General features: G+C 55.4%; 1 protein-coding gene across 1 annotated transcript in view; it reads right to left on the bottom strand.

The window, feature by feature from the left end:
* The window catches only part of UHRF1 (ubiquitin like with PHD and ring finger domains 1), a gene marked incomplete at both ends in the record, with an annotated part of 30,101 nt that extends 11,741 nt beyond the window's left edge, over positions 1-18,360 (bottom strand). Inside the window, 9 exons of the mRNA XM_082835935.1 lie at positions 9-113; positions 374-481; positions 573-696; positions 1,246-1,432; positions 1,525-1,625; positions 5,963-6,178; positions 8,774-8,934; positions 9,559-9,834; positions 18,208-18,360. Coding sequence (XP_082692061.1) covers positions 9-113; positions 374-481; positions 573-696; positions 1,246-1,432; positions 1,525-1,625; positions 5,963-6,178; positions 8,774-8,934; positions 9,559-9,834; positions 18,208-18,360 — 1,431 coding nt within the window. The remainder of the gene's footprint in view (positions 1-8; positions 114-373; positions 482-572; positions 697-1,245; positions 1,433-1,524; positions 1,626-5,962; positions 6,179-8,773; positions 8,935-9,558; positions 9,835-18,207) is intronic.
* Positions 18,361-22,061: the final 3,701 nt, after the last annotated feature.

Below are 22,061 nucleotides of genomic sequence, written 5' to 3'. Positions count from 1 at the left end.
ACACTCACCACGTCGTCCTCATACCCTCCAGCCAGGACCAGGGAGTACGCCCCATCATTGCTCCGGCCGTGGATGCCTGCCACATGAGGTCGATGGACCCCAGACTCGCTGACCTGTGAACACCACCGAGAAATAAGCGGCACCTCCTGGACCAGCCGCTGCTCGACGGCCCTCTTCGCTCCCGCCTTTGGAGCCAGCGCCTGACTCTTCCACTGAAAGCATCACTTCTGTTATGAGAACCTCTGCCCCCGAGAGATCGAGTCCTGGCTACACCAGGGAAGGACCTGGCGTGAATCCCCAGCCTCTTGCCCTTGGGATAGCCCTCCCCAGTGGAGGGGCTCCTGGAAGGCCGGGGCCCGACGTCTGCAGGTACCTGGACTCTGAACCTCCACATGGTGCCCACGGGGATGCCCGGGATGGGGCCAAAGTGGTTGGACGGCACGATGGTGCACTCCTTGGTGCGGCCCACGCACGCCATGCCCTGTCCATTCCAAAACAGAGGGGAGAGCAGCGTGAACGGCCGCAGGGGCGTGGGGGGCGGCAGGGGCACACGGGGCGCGGGGGCCCCTCACCTTGCCCCAGTCCCGCTGAGAGGACGACGTGGCCGACGCCATCTTCGCCTTCTTCTTACTCTCCTTCAGCTTCTCGCCTGCCTGCACCACCTCGCTGGAGTCGATCCGGCACTCGGGGCAGTACCTGTGACCACAGGGACGTCACCCTCTGCCCGTGGCTGCACGGCCACCTCCTTCCAGCCCCCTGCCGTCCTGTGCATCCAAGACCGGGGTGGCGGCAGGGGGCTGAACTTGAATCCACGAGCGTGACATAAGAAAGCGAGTTCCTCGGTCGCACGGGCCACATCTGAAGTAGCTGCGTGTGGCGAGTGGCGCCCGTGGTGGACGGCGGACCCTGACCCCCTCCCGCTGGTAATGGCAGTGCCTCCCACGGCGAGGCCAAGTCCAGCCGGCACATGGCAAACTCACAGGGCAGCTCGACGGCACCTGCTCCCTGCCGTGGACTCGGTTTCCCCAACTCCACAGGGAGGGGACGGTGCAAACGACAGCCACTGCCGTTAGCAGGTCGGGGTCCTCAGACCACAGCCCAGTGCCACAACCGTCCCCTCCAGCGCTGGGGACACCTGCTGCATTCCTGCCCGCCTTGCCTCCTCCCTGCAGGGAGCCAGGGCCCAGGCCTCGCACCCGCCCCCCACCGTCATCGCGGGGTCACCGGCAGCCTCCGGGCACTCACCACTCCTCCTCGGTGGGGATGCTGCTGAGCGGCGGGCACAGGCAGTACGTGTGGAAGGCCATGTCGCACTCGTCGCACAGCAGCTGCTTGTCGGGGTCCTGCTTGCCCCCGCACAGGTGGCAGGCGCACATGCGGCACGGCTTCCGCTCGTCGTCCTTGCAGTGCTTGCAGGAGGGCCCGCTCTTCCCTGGACACGGGAGGATGGGGTCAGCTCGGGCAGGACCCCGCCACGCCAGGCGCCCTGCCCGCCCACTGCAGAGGGGCGGGATCGGAACTCACTTCTTGTCGGGTTTTCTACCATGGGGTTCCCCTCGCCAGGGCGCTCAATCTTGAAAACCTCGTCCACAAAGATGATCCGACAGTCGTTGAGAGAATCGTCCCTGCGAGAGACGGGCCGTTAGGACATCCCACGGGGCCAGCCCTGCCCAAGCGCCCGAGAAGACTTCGCCACGTCAACACAGTTCTCAGAGCCTGTGAACAGCTCCGCCTCTAACTGCATCAGAGAAGAGGCTTTTGCAGGGCACTGTGAACTCGATTAGCTACTCCCCTTGCAAATTCAAGTCCTACCAAATCAGGAACAAGGTGAAAACAACAGACAAACCAGAGTTTCATCACGCGATGCATTTGAGAGAATTATTTCTAACTTGCGGGTAGACAAGGCCCAATTAACAAGGCCCAACAGGCAAAAGCAACAAAGTAAGGTCTGATCAAAATACAAAAACTCCTCTAAGTTAAAACAACCCCAGGGATCATCTCACCACCTCCATCAGATCATCCCACCACCTACATCATCGGCAACCATCTAGGGAAAGCAAATGCAAGTCAGGTGTATAATTTCACACTGTCTGAGAACCACATTCAAAAAGTAAAAGCAGATGGAATCAATTTGAGGATGTTTTATGTAACCCAATGTATACAAAGTATCATTTCAACATGTAATGAACATTAAGGAATTATTAACAAGCTAGTTTGCATTCTTTTTCAGCGCTACATCTTTGAAATCCATTGTGCATTTTACACTCACGACGCATCTTAATGTGTCCTGGCCACATTTCAAGGGATAGGCAGCATGTGTGGCTCGTGCCTGTGAAGCTAGATGGGAAGGTCCAGATCTACCCACCAGTTCACAGGAAACACAGGGAAAGAGGAACAGAGGAACAGAGGAAATGACACCGTGAGGATGCTGGTGGGAAATCCAGACTGTGCAGATTCTGTGGGACAAACAACCAGGCTTCCCCAACAAATAAATTAGTCTGCCTGCCAATGCAGGGGACAGGGGTTTGAGCCCTGGTCCTGGAGGATCCCACATGCCGCAGAGCAACTAAGCCCATGCACCACAACTACTGAGCCTGTGCTCTAGAGCCCACGAGCCACAACTACTGAGGTCCACGTGCCTAGAGCCCGTGCTCTGCAACAAGAGAGGCCACCACGGTGAGAAGCCCGTGCTCTCCGCAACCAGAGAAAAGCCCATGCGCAGCAGTGAAGACCCAACGCAGCCAAAAATAAAATAAATAATTTTTTTTTTAAAGAAGAGAGAGATATCTGCCAACCTAACTGAAATCTGTGGACGTTATTTAGATCTCAAACAAATAATTCAAAAAAAGAGTGAGCTAATTGGAAGACTGAACAATGACTGGCTATATGTTAAGAAATTAATTTTTATGTTGTAATAATAGCATTAAAACTATGTCCCCTTTTTTAATGTCCCTTTAAAAGAGTCATTTTGAAGAAATATACTTGAAAATATTAACAGATACAATGAGTCGATGTTTGGGAGTTACTTCAATGTAACGGTGGTGGTCATAATCTCAGATGAAGGAAAATTAAAAGAATTCATTTCTAGCCAACACACCTTTATAGAATAATGAAGTTCTTCAAATAGATAGGAAATTAAAAAGGAAAGCATCTTGGAGGAAAAAGAAGGAAGAAAGAATAGAAAGAGCAGAAATATGGGTCCATACAATAAATTATGCAGGGCTTCCCTGGTGGCGCAGTGGCTGGGAGTCCGCCTGCCGATGCAGGGGACACAGGTTCGTGCCCCGGTCCAGGAGGATCCCACATGCCGCGGAGCGGCTGGGCCCGTGAGCCATGGCCACTGAGCCTGCGCGTCCGGAGCCTGTGCTCCGCAACGGGAGAGGCCACAACAGTGAGAGGCCCGCGTACCGCAAAAAGAAAAACAAAAAAATAAAAAAAATAAATTATGCTCCTTATGGGTTTTCTAAATCATATATGATGATTGAAATAAAAACCATAACACCATCTGATGCTCAAGACAGTGACTATAAAGGAATGTGAATGGAAGAAAGATTTCCACACTTCCCTCAAAGTGGGAAAAGAGATACCGGTATGTCACACGTTTATATGATAAAATCCAGAGAAACCACTGAGAAAACCGTATAAAGCAATACACTCCAAAAGACCATCAATAAATCAAGACAGAATCCTAAAAAATGCTTACATAACCCACAGGAAGGACAGAAAAAGAGCAACAGGAAAAAGAAACAGAGAAAACAAATAGAAAACAAATAACAAGATGGCAGGCTCAAGCCCTAACATACTAATAATTACCTTAAATGTAAATGGTCTAAATACAACTGACCCTTGACCAACATGAATTTAAACTGCACGAATCCAGTTATAGGCAGATTTTTTTCAATAGTAAATATGGCAGTACCACACAATCCCCAGTCGGTTGAATCCTCAGATGCGGAACCACGGATACAATGGAACCGCAGAGATGGAAGGCAGGCTGTAAGTTAATGCTCAGATTCTTATTAACTGCACAGGGGTCAGCATCTGTAACCCCCGAGTTGTTCAAGGGTCAACAATGTATGCAAGTGGGACTTCCCTGCTGGTCCAGTAGTTGAGACTCTGGCTTCCACTGCAGGGGGCACAGGTTCGATCCCTGGTCAGGGAACTAGATCCCACACGCATGCCACAACTAAGAGTCCACACGCCGCCACTAAGAAGTCCGCACGCCACAACTAAACGATCCCGCGTGCCACAACTAAGACCCAGCGCAGCCAAAATAAATAAATAAATGTTTAAAAATAAATAAATAAATGCTTATATCAGACCTACAATAATCTAAGTTGCTACCTCAAAAAAAAAAAAAATTACAAAGATGAGACCAGGGAATTCCCTGGTGGTCCGGTCCAGTCCAGTGGTTAGGACTCCGACTTGCACTGCAGGGGGCATGGGTTCGATCCCTGGTCGGGAAGCTAAGATCCCACATGCTGCAGCTATAACTAACTAACTAACTACATAAATAAAAATATTTTTAAAAAAAGAGAGCAGAAATGAAAGAAATGGAAAACAAGAAAACATAAAAAAGAAACCAAACAAAAAGGTTATTTTTAACAATCAAATCACTGTACCAGGGCCGAGCCCTGGGCCCTTGCCCCTCAATGCCCCCATCGGTCTCCTCCCTGGTCTCCCTGCGGCTATGCTGCCCCCTACAGTCCATTCCCAGCTCGGCTGCCCGAGTGATGATTCCTAATCATAGGTCGAAGCCTGTGGCTCCAGTGCTTTCAGATCTGATGGCTGCCAGCAACAGAGAATACACACCAGTTCTGCACCACTCCCGGCCATACCCTGAATGCTTCCTTCCTCCCTCTCTCCCTCCACTCCAGCCCACTGGCCTCCTCGCAAGGCCACAAATGCACCAGGAATGGTCCTGCCCCAGGGCCTTTGCACTTGCTGTGCCTATGCTCAGGACACTGTTGCCCCGATAATCATGTCTATATACAATACATACAATGGAGTATTACTCAGCCACCAAAAAAGACGTTCATCATGAAACATGGACGAACCTTGAGAACATTATACTCGATGAAAAAAGCCTGACACAAAAGGACAAATCCTGTGTGGTCCCACTCATAGGAGGTGCCTAGAGTCATCACATCCACAGAGACGGGAAGTAGATGGTGGGGGCCAGGGGCTGGGGGAGGGGCTGGGGAGTCAGTGTTTCCTGGGGACAGAGTTTCAGTTTGGGAAGATGAGAAAGTTCTGGAGATGGATGGTGGGGATGGTTGTCCAGCAATACATGTGTACTTAATGCCACCAAGCTGTGCACTTAAAAATGGGTAAGATGGTAAGTTTTCTACACACAGAGGCAAGGAAGAACAGGGCTCGGCAAACATTTTCTGCAAAGGGCCAGATGGTAAATATTTTCGGCTCTGTGGGCCACACGGTTTGTTTCACAGTTACCCAGCTGTCCTCTTGGTGTCCTCCTAACACTGAGCAGCCACAGTGAATCAGTGAACAGATGGGCGTGGCCTGGTGCCAATAAAACTTTATTTGCCCACCAGGGGCGGGGCCGGCTCTGGTCTGCGGCCAGCAGCCTGCTGATCCCTGATGTGAAGGGCACCTCCATGTGGGTGTGTGTAGTTTGGTGTACGTTCAGGCCTGTTTGTGCACAGAGTAGCCCTGGAAGGCGCCGGGAACCATCATGTCTCCAGAAAGAGGAGAACCAGGTGACCAGGGGACAGAAGAGAAGGGAGAATATTAACTGTGTGGCCTTCGGTACTTTCTGGATTTTGCCCCTTTTAGACTTTTCACCTGTTTGCCAAATTCAAAACGACAAACAAAAGAGAACAAGGAAGCTTGAAATCTCTGCCTGGGGCCCAGAAAGTTCCCTAGGCGGGGTGAGCAGGTGGGGTGTGGAGACCCAGAGAGGAGGCAGAGACCAGGCAGAGGCCGGCAGGCACTGACTCACCCGATCCTGACGTTGGCGTGCAGCTCCCGCACCGTCCGGGTCTCACGTTTCCGCAGGATCTCCGCATCGTACCAGAAGCCACGATCCTTGGGGTTGTCAGGGTTGTAGTTGACCATGACCATCTGGCCCACCTCCAGGTCCTGCCATTTGATGATGTGTCGGGCGCGAGCCCGGACGTTCCGTGAGTTCATCTGCACCACTCCGTTCTCCGGGTAGCTGGGGGAGGGGGGGAAAGCCCCACGCTCAGACCCCAGGTGCCAGGGGACCTCACTCCCTTGACGAGAGAGAGAAGCCAGGCGGAGAGGGCCGCCGGTGTACGGGTTTGGGTTGTGCTCATCACAGCAGACTGGAAAGCCCCCTCCCCATGATCTCATTTGCTGGTGTCAAAAACACACAGCTAGGGCTTCCCTGGTGGCGCAGTGGTTGAGAGTCTGCCTACCGATGCAGGGGACGCGGGTTCGTGCCCCGGTCCGGGAAGATCCCACAGGCCACGGAGAGGCTGGGCCCGTGAGCCATGGCCGCTGAGCCTGCGCGTCCGGAGCCTGTGCTCCGCAACGGGAGAGGCCACAACAGTGAGAGGCCCGCGTACCGCAAAGAAACAAACAAACAAACAAAAACAAAAAAAACAAAAACACACAGCTATAGTGACACGTTCCAATTACAGAAGGTGTTGTGGGTTGAACTACATCCTCTAAAAACCTATGTTATGATTCCAACCCCTGGCACCTTGGAGTGGGACCTAATTTGGAAATAGGGTCGCTGCAGATATAAGGAGTTCAGATGACATCATAATAGAGTGGCCCTAAACCTAGTGACTGATGTCCTTACAAGAAGAGAGGATGAGACGCAGACAGAGGAGAACGACACAGGAAGAGGAGGCAGAGGCTGGTGGGATGTGGCCACAAGCCAAGGACTGCTGGTCCCACCAGAAGCTGGAAGAGGCAGCAAGGATTCTCCCCTTCAGGTTCCAGAAGATTCACAGCCCTGTCGCCACCTTAGTTTTGGACTCCTGGCCTCCAGGACTGTGAGAGAATAAACTGTCAGAGCAATGCTAGTGGTACTTTGTTACGGCAGCCATAGGAAACTAAGACAGCAGGAAATGCAGGGAGGGAAGAACTTAACTTCTTCCACATACATGTGTTGAAAGTGATTTTTGTAAAGGGATATACATATTTCGTTTATGTAAATGCAACATACTAGAGATTAGAAAATGATAGGAAGTCATTATTCTGGATATGCAGGAATATTCCAGCCGCCTCAAAAAAGGCATAAAATAATTGAGCTAAAAGTAGCATATTCTATTAGCAACAAAGTTAAGCCTCGGCTGTGAGGGGGACAACCCCAAATCTATTGAGACTAGCTCCATAGCCTGGTACTCATTATTTTTCCTAACAAACCACCAAGTACAAGGGCTGCCCAGCTTTTCCTGTGAAGGACCACATAGTCAATATTTTCGGCTTTGTCATCGGAAGGTGTCTGTTGTGAACATTCAACTCGGCTGCTATTACCACGAGAGCAGTCACAGACAAGGTGTAAACGAATGGGTATTGGTGTGTTTCGATAAAGCTTTATTTACAAAAACAGGCTGTGGGCCAGATCTGGTCTGAGAACTAGAGTTTGCAACCCCTGACCAAGAGGATGGGAATGTTGCAAAAACTGCAATTCACTCATCCAATTACTCCCGTAATTCTTAGTGCTAAGCTTAGGATGTGCCAGAAACCGATGTAGACAGTAGGGACCCAGCAGAGAACCACAGAATGTGAGCTCCCTGTAGGCAGGCACGCTTGCCCTCTGTTAGGTACTGAACTGTATCCCCCAAATTCATACACTGAAGCCCTAACACTCAATGTGACTGTATTTGGAGACAGGGCCTTTAGGGGGTGTCATCAAAGTTAAATGAGGTCAAAAAGGCAGGGCCCTAATCTAAGGGGATTGGTGTCCTTATCAGAGGAGGAAAAGACACCAGAGCTCACTTGCTTGCACTCTCTTTCTCTCTCTCTCTCGCTCGCTCGCTCCATGCACACAAAGGCCATGTGAGGATGCAGTGAGAAGACAGCCATCTACAAGCCAGGAGGAGAGCCCTCACTGGAAACTAACCCTGACTGCACACTGATCTTGGGACTCTCAGCCTCCAGAACCGTGAGAAAATAAACATCTGGGCTTCCCTGGTGGCGCAGTAGTTGAGAGTCCGCCTGCCGATGCAGGGGACACGGGTTTGTGCCCTGGTCCGGGAAGATCCCACGTGCCGCGGAGCAGCTGGGCCCGTGAGCCACAGCCGCTGAGCCTGCGCGTCCGGAGCCTGTGCTCCGCAACAGGAGAGGCCACAACAGTGAGAGGCCCGCGTACCGCAAAAAATAAAAAAGTAAAATAAACAGCTAAGGTTGAAGCCGCCCAGCCTGTGGTATGGTATGTTGCTACAGCCGCCAGAGCCCACTCAGACACCCTCTGTGTTCACAGACAGGAATCCCCCATGCCTATCGCAGGGCCTGGCACACAGTGAGTGCTCCATAAGTACTGTGTATTCCGGAGAGGGAGAGAGAGGACACCTAAGATGGTTTCACACAGTGCTATGTGGTATGAAGAAGACGGCACAGGAAACAGGCAGACTGCAACCCTGAGGGGACGACTGGGCAGGGTTTTCCGACGAGGTCCCCACGACGCTGGTCCTCAGGGTGGGGGGGCCTCTGTGTAGTTTGGGAGCACAAGGGTGGGGTCTCGAATTCCAATCATCACCCCCAACGCAGTTCCAAACTCCAGGTCCCACGTCCACAGAGCCGTTGCCCCAGGCCCGCCTGCCCCGTGGATACTCACTCGTCATATTTCACGTGATACACGATATCGTCCTCCAGCTTCGGGCTGGAGGTAGAGCTGCAGGGCTCGTCCTGGGCCGGCACCTTCCTCGTCACCCTGATGACCTTGGCCTCAAACCACGCACCCATGTTCGTGTCCCTCGCGTCCACGTACTCGCCAGCCTGCGGGGGCAGAGAGCTCTCACTCGGCCCAGGGAAGGGATGCCTGACGAGCAAAACCGCCAAGAGCCTGCTTTGGTTCCTGGGCCCGGATGCTTCTCACTGTGGCACTGAGGACACGGGGCCTGGGTCGTTCTCCAGAGGGAGGCGGTCCCGGGCCCTGGGGGGGTCGGAGCAGCATCCCTGGCCCCACCCACCCGATGCCAGGCAACCCCCAAGTCATGATAACCACAGATGTCCCCAGGCACCGCCCAGTGTCCCTGGGGGCAGAACACCCCTGCCGCGTGGCCCAGGGAGGCCAGAACTGCCCATTTTTCCGTAGAAGCTGGGAATCCAGATCCTTCCGTGAAATGTCATGATCTTAGAGGGAGGATGGCAGCGGATCAGGACTTTGACAGCCTCTGCGAGGACCACAGGGAAGACACCCACAGGCCCGGACACGGGATTCTACTTTAGGGGTTAGGAAGGAATCCCTAAGTACCTATGTTTACACCAAGGAACCCTGGGGAGATGGTCACAACAGGACGGGGGTGCCCAGCCTCGGGGATGGAGGGCTGGGGGGCGCTCCCGGGGTACAGGCACCAACTGGGCGGAGCACACCGACCCCGGCCTCCGCGGGAGCCCCACCTTGTAGAGGCCCAGCTCCGTCTCATCCCACTCATCCTCGTCGGCCTTCCCTTCCGGCTCGGCCGCGGCCTCGCCACTGTTGGAGGACTTGTCAGACTCGCTCTGGGCCAGGCAGCAGCCAGAGTCCGTGTCGGAGAGCTCAGAGTCCCTCTCTTTGCTGCCACCGCCTGTGCCACCGCCGCTGGGGGCGGGCAGCACGAGGCTCTGCCGGACCAGCAGCTGGATGGTATCGTTCAGGCGGACGTCATAGTCAAACAGCGTGTGGCCGTCCTCCATCTGCAGGGACACAGGACTAGGTCAGCAGACACAGAGAGCTCACCATGGGCGAAGGACCGCACCAGCCCTCGCGGAGGCCCCGCTCTGGAACAGACCACCGGCAAGTGAAACCTGCCCACGCCCCGGGGTGCCCAGTGACCACTTCCTCAGGGTCCCCAGGCCCTCTCAAGTGAGGACGGCTGCTGCCACTTGGGGAACGTCCCCCGGGAGCACACAGCCTAACCCCGCTGTGCCGTGGCTACGCATCGGGTATCAGGGGAGGTGTTAATACTTTATGTGCTTTGGAACTTCTGTTACAGTAAACACACATCACCTGTACCCCTGGCTCTCAATCGAGGGTGATCCTGCCCCCAGGGGACGCTGGGCGATGCCTTAGGGACATTTTTGGTTGTCATGATGGGGTTGGGGGCGCTAAGGATCCCCAGGACGGCCCCCACAGAGAATGACCTGCCCTGATGTCCACAGTGCCGGGGAGGGCGAGGGGGGGAAGCTGGCCTGCATGAACCAAAGGGTGGGTGCCCCGTGACATCCATCAGGTGCCTTATAAGGCTCTAGCTCAAACCTCATCCACTCAGGCCGCCTCTCTATTAACTCCTTTGTGCTAATGAATTCCACCCACACTAGTCACTGGCTGATGGGTAGCCTGGGAGCCGGTGGGGCATGACTCATCAGGTGTGTGAAGGAGTTTGTCTTCTGAACTGCATCTCTAGGGCACCCCTAGGGCACAAAAGGCTTTGCACTGGGGCTTTTATCAGAAGCTGCCCCAGGGCACTCCACCAACACCCAACGATGGCTGGGTGTTGAAGACCCTAAGGCAGGCTCTGCTGACCTCCGGTGATCACTCTGTTGGGGGGGGGCCATCATGGACACCGCAGGGGGTGAAGGTTGAGCAGCACCCCCTGGATCCTGGGAGCACCCCCCACCCCGGTCGTGACAACCAACTGATGGCCTCAGACATCACCCAGTGCCCCCAGGCAGAACAACCTGGTTCAGAAGCGGTGCCCTAAAGGAAGGAAGAACACACAAAAGATCGGCTTTCCCTCCTTCCCACTTTTCAACCCAAAGCTGGTGGTTCAAAGGGCTGATTGCCATTGATATGCAAACAGCACCTGGGGTCACGGGGAAGACAAGTTCCAGGGCACTTGCTGCAGTAGTTGTTAATCCTTATTCATCTTATTCATTGCAAACCTGAGGATCAGATGGCTGATTGACCCCTCTTCCGGAGAAAGGCACATCTGAACACACCAACACTTGCCTGCAGCTGCAGGGGCCACCAGGGTCCCTCCAGAGCCCACCCTGGACATCCGGGCCCACGCTACCTGTTCACCCGGAGCCCAGCAAGAGCCTCCAATGTGCCCACCACTGCCCAGATGTCAGAGGGGGCCAGGGAGTGAGAGAGCGCCAGCCCTCCAACACGGGGCCGACCCAGGACAGCCGTGACAGCGGGGAGAGATGACACATGTGGTCACAGCAGCATGACGCTCAGAAGCCCAAGGGTGGAGCAACCCAGGGTCCACTGACGGGTGAATGGATCAACACAGGGTGGCCATCCTCCCTAAAAAGGGGTGAAGCACTGACACTTGCTACACTGTGGATGGACCCTGAGAACACGATGCTCAGAGACAGAAGCCAGACACCAAAGGCCACACACTGCCAGAATCCCCGGATAGGACGTCCCTAGAGGAATCAAACAGAAATTGGATTCGCGGTGGCCACGGGCTGGGGAGGGGGGTAAGGGAGCGATCAATAAACGGTGCAGGACTTCCTTTGAAGGTGATGAAAATGTCCCCAAATCGGCTGTGGTGATGGTTCAAGTCCCCGTGAATACACTGAAAACCAGTGAATTGCACACTTTAAATGGGTATATTGTATGGTATGCAAATTATATCCCACTAAAGATTTTTTTTTTTAAAGAAGAATCTGAAAAGGCTACAGACCGTATGATGCCAACTATAAGACGTTCTGGAAGAGGCACGACTATGGAGACATTAAAAGGATCAGTGGCGGCCAGGAGGTAAAGGGAGGGAGGGACGAACAGGCGGAACACAGAGGCTTTTCAGGGCAGTGACACTATTCTGTATGACACCATAACAGTGGCTACACATCATTACACCTTTGTCCAAACCCATAGGGTGTACAACGCCAAGAGTGAACCCAAGTGTAATCTACGGACTCTGGGTGATGTTAATACGTCAACATAGGTTTATCAGTTGCACCAAACGCACCATCTGGTGGGAGACAGCTGTGCACAGTGGTGGGGGGGGCGGGGCAGGGGGTATATGGGCAATCTCTACCTTCCCCTTAATTCTGCTGTGAACCTAAAACTGCTCTAAAATTATAAAGTTTGTTAATTTCTAAAAAAAAAAAAAAAAAGTAGATGGGAAAAATAAAAATAGATGGAGAAAGACAAGTGTCTCCAGCACCACCATCATAAGGAAACCAGCAGAGAGTAAGCCAAATGTCATTAAAAACGATGACAAGATGCAGGCACCCGGTGCCCAGTGCCTCCACAGCCAGGGAGACACCCCTCAGCACTGCGGACATTCGGGGCCGGTCATTCTCTGCGTGGGGCTGTCCTGTGCACCGTGGGGTGTGGAGCAGCCTCCCCAGCCCCATCCACTCAATGCCAGGAGCAGCCTCCCAGTCGTGACAACCACAGACGTCCCCAGACACCACCCAGTGTTCCCAGCGGGGCCGCACGGCCCCGGGTGAGAACCACTGAGCTAGAGGCCCTCAGGTGCGCACCGGAGGGACAGGTAGCCCAGCGCCCACTATGCTCACGGCAGCATCGTTTGCAAGCAAAACCATGACTGGTTCCTACCAAGGCATGTTACACAGCTGCGTGTGACAGTTAAACGCAGGAAAGTAGATGCGTCTGCCACACACGTCAAGGGAGGGAGGATGGTTTCAGAGGATGGGAAATAAATGGAAGCACCCGGGGTGGGGGGCAGGGGGGAGAGCCGGGGCCGGGCTTCTGTTTTGCAAGGAGCACTGGGACGGAGGTCAAGTGGGAGATGGGGCAGCAGAGCTAAGGGGGGAAGCAGAATGCACCAGAATGGCAGCGGGGGGTGTGCAGGGAGCAGCGGGGAGCAGGGGTGGTCAGGACCGGGCCAAGGACCCGCGGCTAAAGACGGCGGCGAGGAATCCTGAGGGAGCCGTGGAGGAGCCGGGTTGCATACCCACTGGTCTCCTCTCTCCCGGCATTTTCTACCCATGATACCAGCCCCACACGTCTGTGACGGGTCTGAGAGCCCGAGAGACAAGAGGCACTCACACCCACACACCCGCACACACACACACTCCCCCCTCCCAGTGCACATTGGACAGAGGCACAAGCAGGGTGGGCTGGGTACGGAAGGGGCCACGTGCTGGGGCAGGCTGGCCCAGGGCTCTGCCTACAGGACGGAATGCACGGGCTGGTCTGACTGCTTCCTGGGACCACCTCTGGAACATTCCAGAAGGGCCCCACAGTGGGCAGGAAGGCGCTCGCACAACCGCTTGCCATGGTGAGAGGGTGTGTGTCGGGTGTCCCTCTCCCCAACGCTGCTGGCCCGAAGCTGTGCACAGCCCCTCGGGAAGCGCAGCGGGGGAGGGCTGGCCCCAGGCAAAGGGACAAAATGTGCCGAGTCTAGGTTCCTTCTAAGACCCTAAAACTCCAACTGAGGCTACAGGCATTAATAAAAGCTGCGCAGAGTGAATGGCAGGCGAGCAGTACCTGAGGTTGCAGGTTCTCACGTTAAAATTAAACGTGCAGTTAAAATCCTGCATAACCAAAATTCCAGGTGAAAATCCCTTAAACTGCCTGTAGTAAAACATATACACATGGTTTGGGGCAGGTGACCCTGCTCCGCAGATTCAGGTGTAAAGGCAAAGCCGTCCAGGGCATTTAGATCACATCCCTCTCTTTTAATCGGGAAGTTTCCCGGACATTGGGAATTCTGGGCACACGCATGGCACAAAGTGGAATAAAACACAGAGACCGCTTTACAACACAGCTTCCTCTCCGAGGCCTGGATTCAAAGTTCACCACAGTGACACTTCCGGCTCACTTTCTGCCCCCTCGGGGCATTTTGTGGGGATACTTTTCAGGTGCTGAGTGCTGCCCAGAGGTAAAGAGCACAGGCTATAAACACCCCTGGGCTTGGCAAGGGGTGGTTCTCCTGCAGGCTTAGAGGCGGCCATCAAGAGCAGTGGAGGGTGTAAACCAGACCGCAGGCCCCCTAGGAGGGCGCGTGAGCTCCAGGCCAAGACGGACCTCCGGCCAGAGGAGGGCAGGGGGGTCTGTAACGCCCGATGGCCGGGCTGGGAGAGAAAGCACGTGAGACACCACACGGCCTCCCCTCCTGGGGCTATGGCCCCAGCCCACACCTTCCTATCTAGGCCTCCAGGCCCCCGCAGCAACCTGGGGTTCAGGCCAGACAGACTGATGGATGGACAGGGAGGGGAGGGAAGAAAAGGTACGAAGCAGGACCCTGGCCATGGCACACGGGCACATTTCCCACCAGGGCGGGGTGGGGGGACACGACACAGAGGCACAACCCTCTCTTCACGTCCCAGCCCATCCATGGGTAGGTCCTGACAAGTGAACTCTGCTCTCTGACCCCACCGGGCCACAGCCGAGGCTATGCCCTGGAGCGGCATTTCGGGGGTCTGCAAGGCCTAGGCTATCTGTCACGTGGTGACATCGTGATGTCACTGGCCATCTTCGGCCTCGTGATCCTGCAGGGGTACCAGAGCCTGTGCCTAAGGGAACGTGCCCTCGTGTTTTCTCGAGCTGTGAACTTTTCTCAGCTTCCAATTTCTAATAGGATACGTGTTTTGTAAATAAAGTTCTACTACGACCTGAATCAGGACACACCCATTCATTTGTGCTCGGGGTTCAGTTCAGGACTTTCGATGGCAGAGGTGAGCGGACAGATCGCACAGCCCACAAAGTTACCACTGGGTCCTTAACAGAAAGGGTCTGCTAATCCCTGACCTAGAGGGCATGTCTCCAGCCAGGAGCTCTGGGGGTGGGGAGGAAGGGACCCTCCGTCATGCAGCCCAGCCGGAAGGACAGGTCTCCAGGAGGAGACTGTCTTATTTGCCGCCTAACCCTGTCCTTTGGGAAAAAGGGCTGACATTCAGGAAAAGCCAACCCAGCAGGGACATCTGGTGAGGCGCTGTGACACGAGTGACCCTCCAAAGGCCACTCCTAGGATGCCATTTCACCTGATCTTTCAGACTGCTTTCCTTAAGTAAATTACCTACTAAATCATCAGTTCTCAACTGGGGACAATTTTGCCCCCAGGGAGCACTTGGCAACATCTGGGGACTTTGTGATCTTTATGACTGGGGGAGGGTTCCTGGCATCAAGTGGGTCAGACCAGGGAGGCTGCTCCACACCCCACAGCGCCCGGGACAGCCCCCCACGGAGGATGATCTGGCCCTGATGTCAGCAGTGCCCGGGAGAAGGCCCTGCACCAAATGATTTATTGCTCCTTTACCGTGAACCAGGCGTGAAGCTCAAACACCAGCCCCCTCCCTGCACGTCCCTGCATCCATGACCTCACTGAATTCTCACCGTGCACATGTGGTGGGTCCGCAATTAGCCCCACCTGATGGGAAAGCACAGAGACTGACCCTGGCCAGAGACACTTGGCCAGGGCACTTGGGAAGATTAAGCGCAACCATTGTACCTGACTGCGTTAAAGGCACCACAAACGACAGCTACTGCTATTTTTCCGGGCAGCCAAAAAAAAAAAAGAGGCGCCAGATGCCTCTCGCCTTCACCCAGGCTGGGCCGGCCGCCTGGCGTCCCTTCCCCCATTCGGCTCCCTGCATTTCCGTCAATCAAGTGACATAACCGCCAACCTATTCAGCCTAAGTGAGCCGCCACGAAACCCTCCCATATCCTGGAGAAAGACTCAACTCTTGTTCTGCATTATTGGCTCCATCGACCTCACTGCAGACCTTGGACTGAGATGCCGTTTCTTTATAAAGGAAAACCAAAAGAAGGGAAAGGATCTCGAACACTCTCTAGAACATTCCGTAAAAACAACAGCTCTCTTGCACCCGCTGGAAATTGCACTGCTTCCTATCGTGACTAGCCCAGTCTGTTTGTAGACCTGACTTGCTTCAAGGTGCTATTGCTGCGTGCCTTTGTTCCCCACCCTCCTGGCACCGTCCACACCTCCGGTGAGGCTGGGCCACTTCCTGGTCGCGCAACCTTGGGGAAATTGCATCACGGCTGAGGCCTGGCCTCCTTACCCGGAAGACAGAACCGGCTACGCATTGGCCCGCTGAGCGGGCTGAACGCAGAGTGAGCGCAGGGAAGGGGGTGAGTGGCAGTTAGAGGTCCCGTGGGAACGTGGAACCTTCTGAGAACTTCAAAAGCTGTGCTACGAGGAGAAAGGCAGGGTTCAGAGCTGTCTCTCAGCGCCGATATCCTGATGATTAGAGGCACGATGCTGATCATCACACTTTTTAACTCACACAGACGTTACGAAGGCTTTCGTTAGCCTTCGTGTGGATCACCTATTATGTTCCTGATGCAGGGAGGCAGCGGTTTGGTTACATGGGTGTAGACGTTTGTCAAAACTCCAAAAAGTCCGCTTAAGACGTGTCTCTCACTATATGCAAATTACATCTAAAGAAACAAGAACCACAAACAAACATTGTACTCTAGTAAAGGACAGGCAATGCTGAAGGGTTTAGGGGGTGACGTGAACCAGTGCCTGGAACTTTCTCTGCAATGCATCCCCCAAAATAAGATGGATTGGTGGACGGATAGAGGCAAGGGAGACAGCTGCAGTGATAAAGCAAACGTGGGAAATGTCAGTGCTAAGAGCCACAGGTAGGTGTTTAGGTGTTCATGGCTCTTTGAACTTTTCTGCATGTCTTTGAATGTAAAGATTAAAATGCACGGTGCCCAGCCCACAGCAGGCACCCAGAAATATTCACTGCCTTGAACTTAAGGGAACTCGATCCAACCCGCCTTTGGATGATGCCACGAACTGTTTAGCCGGTGCCCGCAGGCGGTCTTCAGAAACTCGGTGGAAGGACCTTCTGCTGAACACAAAGACTGAGAGGCAAATCAAAATCAGTTTGGATGCTGCAAAGATGAGCCCCCGCTGGAGGAGAGGGGAGAGAAACAGCATCTCAGGGGAGCTCCACTCGCGGCCCTGCCTTTTCTCCACCAGCGCCACGCACGTGACCGCAGTCAAATCCCCCAGTTCGCCAGCTCGGCTTTCCCTCCCCAAGGCGGGGAGCGTTAACTCAGATGCTTAAGACATTCAAGTCCTCGTATCTCGCAGAGGAAGGAGGTTAAAGGTCTCGGAGGGCCCCTCAAGCCCAAGAAATTAATCATCAGGTCTCATTTTCAGGAGGCAGGCAGGATCCTCCCAGCCCTCAAAAAATCCTGGCCAGGCGGGGAGCATTTATTTTTCGATCTAGACACCAGATGGCGGCAGCACCCAGTTCAAAACGCGAAACAACAAAGTCAGAGAGCCCGACTGAACACTTTTAATCCCATGCGCTGTCTATGCCGAGGTCCCTACAGGCCACCCAACTCCAAGGTGGCCCCAGCAGATGGGAACAACACTTTCTGTCAGACCATCTCCCACTCAGGGAAATCCCACTCACAGCCTGGCCTGCCGTCACCCCGCCCACGCACCAACAAGAATGGACACCCTCAGGGGCGCCGCTAGAGAAAATGTCCCCAAAGTGGGCAGCCCACAAACCAAGGGTGGCCATTTTCAATTGCTACAGGGGCTGGGGGTGGGGTAGGGGAATCTCGAAGAAAGGAAACCTAGGAGCAGGGCCAGCTGAGCCCGCGGAAAGCACAAACCCCTGATCAGGGGCGGCCCCGCTGCCGCCAGAGAGGAGGCCCAGAAGTGGCGGAAATTCCTGATTAGCAAGCACCATCTCCGACTCTGAATAAGCTGATCCAAATTTCTAGAAAACCCTGTGGGGGTCGGAAGCTAAATAGGTGCAGACCGTGGGCCATCAGCGTGCGTGTTTCAAAGAAAAACCTGGTCCCTTCCGTCCTAGCGTCTCAGTATTGATTCTAGGCTCTTCCTCGAGATTCATCAGCCCTCCATCGGCCACCTCCAACTTATTTTTTCTAGAAATTATTTTGAGGGGAGGGTCAAAAAAAAAAAAAAAGGCGGGGGTGGGGGTGGGCTGGGAGTTTAAAAGCCCCCAGACGCAACAGATTCGAGTGCCTGATGTGTCAGTCTAGGAGTCGAGAGCCTTTGTTCCTCGCTCAGACACTGGAGGTTTCTGTGGAGAAGAGGACCGGACGACAGGGGAAGAGTGTGTGTGCGGTGCCTGGATTGAGGCAAGAACAAAGGTGCTGGGCGGGCAGGCGGGCAGCCTGCAGGGCGGGTTTACCTGCTTGCCCCGGTAGAAAAGCCTCTGCAGGCCTGGCTCCACATGGAACAGCTCCTGGATCTTCTTCCTCAGCTCTTCCACTTTAGTCAGCCTGGACAAGGAGTCCACAGTGTGGGCCACCTTCCCATCCATGGTGCGAACCTGGATCCACATGGTGCCTGCTGGTGCTAGGAGGACAAGAGAGCAGGACCCCTCGGTCAGTGCTGCCGTCACCACCACCACCGGGCTGTACCATACTCAGGTCATCCTTGCTATGAATGTCCAGACTGTGGACACCGGGCAACTCTTGGAACGCCCTCCCAGCCCCGTAATCCCCCTAGACTGCCGCGGCTGGCCCAGTGCCTGGCTGAGTGAATTAAGGAGTTAATGCATTAGCACCGGTGGAGGACTGAGGAGGGAGAGGAAATTAGCGGAGAGGAAAAAGCATCCCGGACCACTCAGTCAACCCACCCTGCCTTTCACAGAGGGAAAAAAACACCAGCGTCCAGAGGAGGAAGGGGGACACAGCCAAACGGTCAGGGGCCGAGTTTGTTCATTCATCCATTCATTCATTCCCTGGATGAATACTGACGCAAGAGGAACCCAAAAGTCCGGCTCGGGTTGGAACTTCAGAAGTCCCAGGGAACTCAACTAAGTGTGACCGAAGGGGAAGGAGCCCACCAGAGACCCGGGAGCTCGGGACCCCCGGTGCTCGCGGGCCCCCGCCGCCGCCCCCGCGCGCGTGCGCGACACACCCGCCCCGCGGTGGCCATGGCAACCGGCCGCCCCGTCCCGGTCGCCCCCGCGCGCGCAGCGCTACTCACCTCAGCCCCACGGCTGTCCCGAGCTCCAGCCTGCGTTTCCCGGACCCCGACGCACGGCCCCGGAGCCCCTCTTGTTCTCCCGCCCGCCCGCGCGGGCCAAGCCGGCGAGCCCACGCCCACCCCCACCGCCAGGACCTGCCGAGGGGCCCGCGCGCCAAGTCCCGCCCCCTTCACTTGAGCCGCCTCGATCATTGGCTCCGCCGCGGCCGGCCGCCCCGCCCTGCTCGCTCCCCATTGGCCCAGACGCGCCCGGGGAACTAAGGGCGCGCGAAATCGGGCTCGGGCGCGACAATTGAATCGCGGGGCACCCCGCGCGCAGGCGCGGAGCCTGACATCCTCCCCCGCGGCTCGCCCGGCCCTCCCCCACCCAGCCGGCGCGACCCCCGCGGGGCGCCAGGGATGTTCCGCTCGCCCCTGCCCGAGCCCGGGCTGCCAGGGGCGACTCCTAAGGGCCGGCAGGGCTGGGGGCAGAGCCCGAGACCGCGTGTAGGGCAGCCCCGGCGCGGGGGACGCGTGCGCCCGTGCTGGCCGAGAGTCCCGGAAAGTTTTGCAAAGTCAAGGCGCCGGGTGCGCCGAGTCCTGCCCGCCCCCCACCCCCGCCCACCCGCGCCCTGGCCCGGGCTGGCACCCCAATCCGCCTGACTGCTCACGATTCACTCGCCTGATTTTGCGCCGGCCCTTCTGAGGATGGCAAAGGAACCGCGTGTGTGGCTGGGACCCCGCGCGAACGTGCGTGCGATCCCGAGCGCCCGGACGGCCACCACTGCCCGCTGCGCTGCCAGCTGCTCTGATTTTTTTCCCGCGAAAACTTGGCGTTTGGGAGTTGCGGGGCCACAGGAGGCCGCGCCGGGGGCGGGCGCCTGCCTGGTGATTGGCCGCCGCAGTGGCGGGAAGCGAGAAAGGGGGTGGGGGGCGCCCCCGCCTCTGTCCACCCCCCCCTCCGCCCAGCGGGCCACGGCCCCGCCCAGCCTTGCGCGCTCTGCTGGGCGCGCCCAGCGTGTAATGGGGTCGGGTGGCGGGACCTGAGTCCCCCCCCACCATGGGTGCCCTTCAGGAGCCCTAGGGATCCCCCCGGGGGCAGGGGCCCCCAGCGTAGAGACCCCCGACCTCCTAAGTCCGTTGCTTCAGCCCCTCTCCCCAGGCATGCACTGACCAGTAAGGCAGGAAGGCGGGAATCAATGTCTAAATTCTGCCGGAGAATTTGAGGGGACCCCCCCCAGGAGACCGCCTGCACCCGATGACGGGCCTCATCGCCCCAGCCTGATTTCCTAGCGTCAGGGCTCGCCAGCGCTCCCCACCCTACCCACCCGCAGGGCTTGTTTGCTGGTTTTTCCCGCCTCGTTTTCCCGCCTTCTCCGGGCTGTCCAGGCGGGCAGAGCTGCCCTCCCCCCTCCGCCCTGCCTGCTCTGCTCTGGCCAGTCTTGGCGGGCATACAGTGACCCATGCTAGACACCTACAAAGTGCCTGAACAGGGTGCTCAGAGCTGGGAGCGTAAGAGTGGGCAAGGTCGACCCTGTTGGTGGTCTCCCGGGACGTTACATTCTTATCTGGGGAGACCAGCAAGAAATGAATAAATAAAGCAAATCATTTCAGATACCGCACATGCAATGAAGACAGGACAAGAGCTGGAGAGTGACCAGCGGCCGTATGGGGGGTGGGGAGAGAGGGTACTCTGGTTAAGGTGGAGAGGTGGGCCTCTCTGAGCAGATGACATTTGAGCTGAGATCTGAGATGAGAAACCAAGGACAGATGGGTCAAGGCGGGAAGAGCAAACTCAGAGGCCGGAAAAGGCTTAGCAATGGACGGAGAGCAGGGCAGACACAGCAAAGGGGAGGGCCGGCGGGAGCTGAGGAGGTCAGAGGGGTGTCTATAAGACCTCGCAGGCCACCAGGAGGACTTTGGTCTTTCTCCTGAGAGCAGTGTGTAGCATGGGAGGGCTGTGAGCAGAAAAGCGATGAGCTCCAATTTATGTTTTTACAAGGCTTCTCTCGCCACATGTAGAGTTCCTTCTGTCTTGGCGCTGGTACTTCTGCTTTTGTTTCCCCTGGCGGTAGACAGATTAATGGCCCCCCAAAGATGTCCACATCTTAATCCCTGGAGTCTGTGAATATAGAAGCTTCCATGGCAAAAGGGACTTTGCAGAGGGGATTAAATTAAACATCGTCAGATGGGGAGATTAACCTAGATTATCTGTACTGGCCCAATGTCATCACAAGGGTCCTAATAAATGACAAAGGGCGGGAGGGTCGAGTCAAAGACACAAGGATGGAAAGAGAGGATGGAGTGATGAAACTTAAAGGCAAGGAATGCGAGAAGCCTCTAGAAGCTGGAAAAGGCAAGGGACAGATTCCCTCCTAGAACCCTAGAATGTAATCCTGCCAACACCTTGATTTTACCTCCATTTCAGACTTCTGACCTCCAGAACTGTAAGAGAATTAATTTGTGTTGTTTTAAAGCACGGACTTTGTGGACATTTGTTATAGCAGCCAGAGGAAACTAATACACGAAGTCCAGGTGCTCCTGTTAATTTTCTCCACCTTCAGGACTTCCTCAATGCAACTGATTGCATTTCTGGGTGCTCAGCCATCAGCCACATGGAGACCACGTCACAGAACGGGTAGGCAGGCCTCCCAGAGCTTGTGAGGCAGATGAAATCTTCCACATTGACAACAGCTGCCCCAGGAACCCAGCCTGCTCCTGGCGTGAGCATAGCATCCATTTGTGCCGGCTGTTGCTAAAACTCAACGTGGCCGAAAGAAGAAATAGACCATATATTCTTCATGTACATTTGGTGCAGGGCACAGCCCAGGCTCCTTGGATGAGGTTAAGTGACACAGAAAGAGGTGTCTGGCTTTCCCTGAAGAAAAGACCTGGAGTGGTGGGGATGCAGGGCCCCATTTCTCTAGTCATTTCGAGAAAGTCAGAGGGGTTGCTTGGGTTAATTAACTATGAGCAAGAGACTATGCCAAGCATCTCCAAAAGAAGTTTAGTAACTAGTTAGGAAGACAAGACATCGATGTCTGCAAAAGACATCACATCCAATAAAGCAAG

The sequence above is a fragment of the Leucopleurus acutus genome (assembly GCF_964270905.1).
Source record: "Leucopleurus acutus genome assembly, chromosome: 3".
Classification (NCBI taxonomy): Eukaryota; Metazoa; Chordata; class Mammalia; order Artiodactyla; family Delphinidae; genus Leucopleurus; species Leucopleurus acutus.
Note: the sequence above shows the minus strand (reverse complement) of the source record. Positions and strands in the feature narration are given on the sequence as shown.